Raw genomic sequence first — 8,897 nt, forward strand, 5'->3', positions numbered from 1 at the left:
TAAGGAATTGTAATTTGGACTAGAATCTGGACTGAGGTAATATGATAGTAGTAGTTACAAGCTGTATTTAATTTTATCTTTCTATTTTTTCACAAGGTTTATTTATATAGGCTCTTTGGCCCTACATTCCCTACCTCGGATGATAAGGATGTCTCTTTATCTCTTGATGCAGACAGGGTACCTTTCCCAAGGAAGACGGATCTCTTGCTTTCTGGAGACAAAGAAGAGTCAGTATTCTTGTACTGGCTGTTTCTTAAATAACTTTAATTCAAAATAATCTTTATGAAATTATGTCAAACTTTGGGGCCGCCTTCCCTGGGCCCCCACAAAGTCACTCACACCTCACCTCTTATGCCTGTAATTAAGCCAATGTGCCAGGAAAGCCCATTCTGACTCCCTAATAGAATACTGGATGGGTAGGTTAGATTATAGTTGAGTGCAAAAGACTTGGTGAACACTGACAGAATTGACTATCACATCTCTACATATGCTACCATGTGCCCCGAATCTGTATAGTTTACAGTGCTCATGAGAGCTGTCAGTTGACTTCGGTCCTAGTGTCAGCATATGTAAAATTTTAAAGACCGTTTGAGTAACCTCTTTATTTTTAAGGGAGGGTGCTAAGGCCCAGAGATAGAAGTAAAATATCGGTAGCTAGGTTGGGGATAGAATTGTGGTTTTGAGAATCCTTTCAATGTATATTTCACTCCTAGGTCTCATCCTCTTCATAGATAAAAATAGGAAATTCAATTTAATCATAAAAAGCAAATGTAGTTTTTTGGGTACTTGCTTTTGAAAAATATTGACCTCCCAAAATAAAAAATAAAACACATAGTAGCAATCTCTAGATGTTTTTTATTTCTTTAAATTTCGTCTCCTAATGACAGCTGTGTACTAGCCATGACTGGGCAGTAGAGTTACCAGCAGAGACAAATTACAGTTAAGCCGCAGAGATGGGAGGAAGCGAATTGTTGTACATGTACCTTCAGGTAATGAAGTTCCACCATCAATATCTGAACAAACAGGGAAAACGTCAATTTTGGAAATTATTGTTTGGCTTGTTAACTTTAATTTTTCTTTTAGTATTTTATTAGAAAATTAGTGTGACTCTTTTTAGCTTTTATTTATTTATTTGAGTAAGCAAGAGAGAATGTGAGAGTATGAGTTTACAGATTTGTACTTTATTTTAAACAAATTGTTACTAAATTGATAGCATAATGAGAAAGTAGCTATTAAAGCATTGTATATGTGCATATGGATATATATCTATATATATATATCCATATACATATATATATCATATATATGGATAAATATCCATATGCATATTTGTGTGTGTGTATGTATATATACACATGTGTGTGTGTATATATATACACACACACATATAGTCGATCCTTATTACTTATAGATTCTGTGTTTGTGATTTCACCTACTTATTAAAATGTATTTGAAACCTCATAAGGAATGACTCAGTGCTGTCACTGTCAGTGGACATCTAAGTTTTTGCAAAGCAGCAAAAACTTAAGAGTTTCCTAGCACACATGTTCCCAGCTATGGTTGGACAAGGCAAAGCTCTGCCTTCTGGTTTATATCTAATAGGCTTAAATGAGTATCCCTTTCTGTGATCTATTTAACATTCTGTTCTTGTCATTTGTTGTTGGTGGTGGTGACGGGAACCGTTGAAGATGGCCCCAAGCATGTTGTGCAAGTGCTGTCCAGGCTCATATACACAGGCTGTGGTCCATCTCACAGAGGAAATAAGCGTGTCGGATAAGCTGCCTTTAGATGATAGCTTTGTTGTCCGTGAGTTCAATATTAATGCATCAAAAATGCTGTACATTCAGAAAAAGCATGAGCCTTTTATCCATCTGTGTATGAGGCTGTGCCTCAAGTGCTAAGGTAGCATCGAGAGTATGTGATGAAACTATGGCAAAGCGGGGAAAGTGACTAAATTTGTGAATCCATGAGGTAATGACAGATTAAATAAAATGTAGTGGATGGCACCGTTGTAGGGTGAAATCCGAAGGAATCTATAGACACACGACCCAGGGCCAGGAAAATGGGAAATGCTGCTCAGCTAGTGTCTTACTACAATGAAATAGTGCATGAAATTCATTATTTGTAGGAAATACATATTGAAATGTGCCTTTAGACAGAAGCATACACAGATTATGTAAAACTGGTTATAGAAAATGTGATCAGAGGCTCAAAAGCAAAAGCAACGAAATGCTTGTTTCAGAGTTTATTAATGTTGTGTTTTCAGCAACGTAACAGAATAAAACTGCAGCAAATAACAAAATAGTCTGTATATGGGGAGGCTGGGTGGCTCAGATGGGTAAGCATCTGCCTTAGGCCCAGGTCCTGATCTCAGGGTCCTGGGGTGGAGCCCTGCATTGGGCTGCCTGCTCAGCGGAAAGCCTGTTTGCCCCTTTCTCTCCTGCTACTGTCTACTTATGATCTCTCTCACTGTCAGATAAAGTCTGTTAAAAAAATAGGTGTAGTATTTATATTTGTACTGCAATTCTATTTTTATTAATGCATACAACAAAATTACTTAGAGCTATGAAAAGATATAATTGGACATAAACATTTTATTACATCATGAATGTGTTTCCAAAACTCTTTATTGAGAGAAAAAGTTAACTGAGTTATGGTACTTCTATAATATTCATTGTCATGGGCATATTGAAAGTAAAAAATCCCAAAAGCAGTACGTTACAAACTTGCCTATATTATTACAATAGTAGCTAAAAACTGTGCAGAACAACGTTTATGAGATGATCTAATAGTACTTAAAATAATTCTACATGTATTCTAGTATAAAAAAACCTGAATATCGGAGCACCTGAGTGGGTCATTGGGTTAAGCCTCTGCTTTCAGCTCAGGTCATGATCTCAGGGTCCTGGGAATCAGCCTGGCATCAGGCTCTTTGTTCAGCAGGGAGCCTGCTTCCCCCTCTCTCTCTGCCTACTGTTCTGCCTACTTGTGAATTCTCTCTCTGTCAAAAAATAAATAAAATCTTTAAAAAAAAAAGCCGAATATCATACTCATTAGGGAGAAGTATTTTATATTGAGTTTTATACAATGAATAGCATTGTTTAAATTTAAAATATATATTTTTTCAGAAGGATTTTTCACAGGATATGGTATTATTTTAACTGACCCATGGAGTTTTCACATACATAGACATCACAAAGTATTTCATATATATTACAGACAATATATAAATTTTGTGATTGGCACAGTTTTCTAAGCATACCTAAAACTGTATTAAAAAGGGAAAAATGAGGAAAATTTAAATGCTTTGTGTATAAAATCCAAATTATAATTCAGTCCAAAAGGAGCAAGAAGGAGAAACTAGAGGCAAAAGCTTACCCGATGAACAAGTAAAGAAGAAATTAAAGTACCTCAGAGTCCTAAGAATCTGAATTCCTACCTAAGATTCCAGAGAGGAGTATTTCTGATGTTGGAGAAAACTGACTTTCTGAAACTCTATTTGCCAAGAAGTTGGGCTTAACATAGAGCATGAACTCAGCCATTAATACCTAGCTTGCAAAAATGTTACACAGAGGCTGTTATGGGAGGCAGGGAAGGTTTCACAGAAGGGAATAGGCCTTGGGAATGCTGAGGTCTCATGACCACTTTGCCATTGGAATGGCCAGGGAAGCTGCCTTCCTGGATGCTTGCTTAGCCCAAACAGAGGCCCAGTGATCTAAGAGAGGTAGGCATTGTCCCTTAGGCTATGTTTAGCAGGACTCCTAGAACAAGCAGATTAGCAAATCTTTCCCTAAAACAGATCCTCCTAGTTCCAGTAAGACCCCTTGTCAAACATCACTGCCTGAGAAACAGTGATAAGCATTTGTGAGTATCCTGAAGGACCTACAAAAGTTCCAGAGCAAAGAAAAGCCAAGGGTTGTGTCCCTGAGCAATTGTCCCCACACCCCTTGCCTTCTCCTCTCTTTCACAGGAAAGTCTGGAGTCATCCTTCATCTGTCAGTACAGGGGTTGCTGGCCATTCCTGACACCAAGAACCATCTGCTATTTCTGATCCCAAAGGAAGATTTTTCCCAGCAGAAAGCTCATTTTGAGAGTCAGAAAACAGAGATTTGGGAACTCTAGTAGAGCATAAAAGACCAAAGTAGGCAACAAAAACATCTCATTCCAGTTGAGAAAGGAGGAACAGAGACCTGACACTGACCACGTGTGTTAGTTTCCAGAGGAAACATTTGCTAACCTCTGAAACTGCATGGAATGGGAAGTCAAAGAGTATGCAGAGAGCATCTGAAAAATAAAGAGGGAGTTTTGGGCAGTCTTTTTTTTTTTTCCCCCCCCTTGGCAAACAGAGAGTATAGCCCATACTGTGGATTACACCCTTTCTCACAGCTGAAAGCCTGAGCAGGTTAAGCCTTAGATGCAAAAGGGCCACTGACCAATAAAGTGGTAGAATAAGCTTCAACTCAGTCATATTTTGATCAGATCAAGGTAGAAGTCCTATTTGGAGTTCATCACAGAGCAATGGCTGAATTATTACTGGAGGACAATATAACTTCATCTGGTCTTCATCATTTTCATATACAAAGTCTAACACCCAATAAGAAATTAGTAGGCACAGCAAGAGACAGGAACATGAGTTCAGAAACAAGGGGGAAAACAGAAGAAACAGAGTCATCCACGCGTGTATTTATTGTAAATAGCACATTTTAAAGTGACAATGCTTAATGGGTTTAAGGAAATAAAAGGATGGATGACAAAGGAATTTATTAATTTTTTAAAGTAAAGAGTTGGGGAATTTTGCCAGGAAGATAGAATATACTAAAACTTAAAATAAAGAGAGACAGATAGAATGAACCAGATGGACGTTAGAAAATTCTGAAGCACAAGGGCTAAACCTAATAATCAGGAATGCAGAATTACAGAGGAGAAGATAGAATTACTGAGCTACAATAAAGGCTAGTAGAAAATAACAAACACGAGCTTTTCCGAGAACAGAGAAGGAGAAGGGTTTCACAGTGATATAAAGGTCAATCAGCAAGCAAGATCCCTCAACTTTAGATCTTCATGCACTCAATAAAGGATTGTCTCACTACCTAGAGCTGAAAAATACAAAATTCAAGGAAATCCGCAGCTCAAACAGGAGACATAGAGTAATCCACTTTCATAATGGAACATTTGCACACACACTTGTATTAAAGCTGAAAATACAAGCGAAGAAATTGAATGATATAAATATAAAGTCACCTAAAACTAACAAACTTGACTATGCACACACAGCTATGTGACTATGGATAGAGATAGAGGTATAATAACACTTCAGTCAACAAGTACAGGTGAATGAAAAGGACCACAGACTGGGTCATACATAAAGCTTTAATTTTTTTTAAATTAACTTAATGTGGTATGAATAAACTGAAAAGTATTGGTTCAGCATTTCAGCTCAAGCACAGTAGGAGTGATGTGGATTTTCATAATGAAAAAATGATGGTGATGACCATGATGACTGTGATAATCCCTCCTGAGTCCTCACCAGTTACCACACCCCATGGGAAGGGCCTTACATAGATACTTTCATTCTGTTACACCATGACTACCCAGTCTCTTGTTACCAATGAAACTCCTGTTATTTTTCCTTGTTGATAGTTTAGTTGCTGAATTTATGACAATCAGTTGTATTCCAACACATGTAGTTCATAATTGGCAAAATAATATTTTGAACCAAGCTCATTTTGACCTCAGAACTCATGCATGTAACCAACTTCCACAATAGTTTTCTCCCTTACCAAACTGAAATTTGCTTTTTGTATCAAATATTCTTGACAAATATTTGACTATTTGTCCTCACTCTTTGGTCTTGCAAAATACTGCTTCTCTATGAAATATTATCATTGGTATATAATCACCTTAATGCATAACAAAAATGTACTTTGCTTTGTATGAAAAATAAAAACACACTTTGGAAAACCAATATAGTGAGAATCTTAGCCACCAGAATTTCTGACCAGGTTTCTTAGATGAAAGGGTTATTGTTGGTTGAATCGGGAAAAATTTGAACAAAAGTTAAGAATAATGCCGTTTATAAGAAATCTAAAATTTACCCTCACATCCCCCCCAACAAAAAAATCAAATTCCAGAGCTTTTTTCAAATTGCTTTTTATACAAATAAAAAATTAAATGAACACTGAAGAGGAATAAAAAGATTAGCATGGCATTATATACCTTAGTCCTAGATTTGAGGAGCAAATATATTTTAGGTTAAGAGAAGAAGCAAATTGATTTAACATGAATTACTTAGTAGAGATAGGATTTGAGAACAAAGAGATATGTATAGATCATTATATCAAACATAGTTCCAACTATATTTAACAAGGATATATTCAAGGGATTAATTTTTAAGGGAAAAGCAAACAGTAGGAAGATTTTAGAATAGTTGGAGAAAAAATGTATTTGGACTTGTATATTATATAAAGGAGGTTGATAGAGTGCTCTAAGTATAAAACAATCAGTGTTAAGTATTACATTCCACTACAATCTGCAAAAGGACCTCAATTTGTCTTTTCTGCCCCATACAGGATCAGGTGCTAAGGAAGTCATGTATTCTGGCTTTTCTTATAGCCAGCATTTAGTATTTCAGTGTCTTATCTGTTCTTCTATATCCTCAATTTCTAATAACTGCCTTCTAACATAAACCCAATATCCTGTGGGATTATTTAATACAACCATTCATTCATTCATTCATTCATGAAGTATGACAATACTCCAAACTATTAACTGGATTTTCACATCACATAGAACAATAGATGAGCCATGAAATCTGTAAGAGGAAGTATGTCCATCAAATATCAAGCCTGGTCTTTAGAACGGAATATTTTTACTACCTTATCTCGGATGTGTTTGGTCTTCACCCCATAGACAAGGGGGTTGAGGAAAGGTGGAACCAGTAGGTAAAGGTTGGATAAGGTGATATGTATATATGATGGAATATATGATCCAGACCTGTGGGTGAAAAAGGAAAAAAAAGCCAGGAGATAGAACTGGAAGAAGACACATATGTGGGGAACACAGGTATTAAATGCCTTCAGACGTGCCTCTTTCTGCGGCAGGTGGAAGACAGTGATAAATATTTGTACATAGGAGAGGCTGATCAAAATGAAGTCCAGGCCACCAACAATAAAGGCTCCAAGGAGACCATAGAATTTGTTGATGGAAACATCTTCAGTGGCAAGCTTCACCAGGGCCATGTGTTCACAGTAAGTGTGGGATATTAACTTGGTTCTGTAAAATTTCAGACAACACTTTATGAGCAATAGGCATGGGATGACCAGAATGGCAGGCCGCAGTGTCACTCCAACTGCAATGTGCGTGACTAGTTGTCGGTTGAATATGGTAGCATGTCTCAGAGGATAACAGATTGCTACATAGCGGTCCAGAGCCATAGCCAGCAAGACCCCTGATTCGATACCCTGAAACGTGTGGACGAGCCACATCTGAAAGAGGCAAACATCAAAATAGATCTCTGGCAAGTGGAACCAAAAAATTCCAAGCATCTTAGGGACAATGCTGGTGCTAAGTGCAATGTCTGTAGCTCCCAACATGGCCAGAAAGATATACATAGGCTCATGGAGGCTGGGTTCAGTTTTGATGATGATCAAAAGCAGAAAATTTCCCGCCAAAGCAATGATGTACATAGCACAGAATGGAATGCCTATCCAACACTGTATAGTCTCCAGACCAGGGATCCCAATGAAAGTCAACACAGAGGGCATGAACACGGTGCCATTAGTAATAGGCATGGCAGTTCAGGGCCTTTTAGAGCAAAGGGCTATAGATTGCCAAACTGTGATCCTATGTATTCTAATATATCCTATTCTCATCCAGTCATACAATCACTGATTGACAAAAGTAGAAGAACCGACTTTATCAGCTTAGTTTTCATTAATTAGAAAATCAATGGAAAGGTCCACAATATACAATTTAGTAAAAAAAAAAATCCACCCCAGTTCAGTGATATTCACCACAAGACAACTGGGTATTTGGACACCATGCTTACGATAAGGATATCATGATCAGGCTGCTGAGTGGTGGTGTCCTTCCACCCCCAATTCATCTTCTCTTCCTTCCAACCTGGTCATGGGAATCAGAGAGAAAAATTTTGGAATGATACTGTAGACAGAGAAATATGAAAATTCACTCTACTTTGAGCCTGATTTTTTGTTTGTTTCTTTACTCTTTCGTTTTATTTTCCAGTCATGTCAGAAAAACTAGTTATTTCTGTAGAACATACCAACACTTCCTTGACACAGAATCAATTGAAGTTCCTTTTCAAGGGTTGAGACTCCATTAATGGGTTCCTAATGATTCTCCCTACCTTGAACTTCCTGATCACCCAGAGGTTTCCAAATATGTTAAAGCTGCGGCACTCTGACTCCATGCAATGGCAGGGGCATAATTTTGAATGGCAATTGCGATTCAGGACACAAGAGTTGAATAGGAATACTTAAGTTAGATAAACACCCACAGCTCCTCAATGCACTTTTTTGCACATATCATACAGGAAGGCCAGTTTGACAATATTAAATAAAATCAAAGGGATTAAAGAGTACCTGGTATAAAAGAGAAACCATGGGTATCTCAACCTGAATGGACATGAGAAAGAGGCTGAGGTGATGTGGGGGAGGTCATGGAATGAGATTGGGAGCCCAGGGTTGGCAGAGATGATCCTTGTGTAGACATTGGGGCTGAGTAGCGCTGAAGGAACTAGAAAGTTCTAATTTTTATCTTCCACAGAAGCTGACACAAGAAAAATGTGAGGGAGTGGGGCTCTTTGAGAATTATCCAGGTGATTCCATGGAGGATAGTTGCCAAACACATAGGTACAGTCAGGTGGAAGTGCCTGGGGA

At 37.7% G+C, this 8,897-nt stretch overlaps 1 protein-coding gene across 1 annotated transcript; it reads right to left on the reverse strand.

The window, feature by feature from the left end:
- Positions 1-6,839: 6,839 nt before the first annotated feature.
- On the reverse strand, positions 6,840-7,790 carry LOC122914166 (olfactory receptor 52A5-like). The gene has a single exon (XM_044260799.1). The coding sequence runs from the start codon at positions 7,788-7,790 to the stop codon at positions 6,840-6,842; it is 951 nt and encodes a 316-aa protein (XP_044116734.1).
- Between the last annotated feature and the right edge of the window lie 1,107 nt (positions 7,791-8,897).

Source organism: Neovison vison, chromosome 7 (assembly GCF_020171115.1).
Source record: "Neovison vison isolate M4711 chromosome 7, ASM_NN_V1, whole genome shotgun sequence".
NCBI lineage: Eukaryota > Metazoa > Chordata > Mammalia > Carnivora > Mustelidae > Neogale > Neogale vison.

Bases quoted from the DNA above. Each gene is read 5' to 3' on its own strand.
- LOC122914166 (XM_044260799.1), bottom strand. From the start codon at position 7,790: ATGCCTATTACTAATGGCACCGTGTTCATGCCCTCTGTGTTGACTTTC.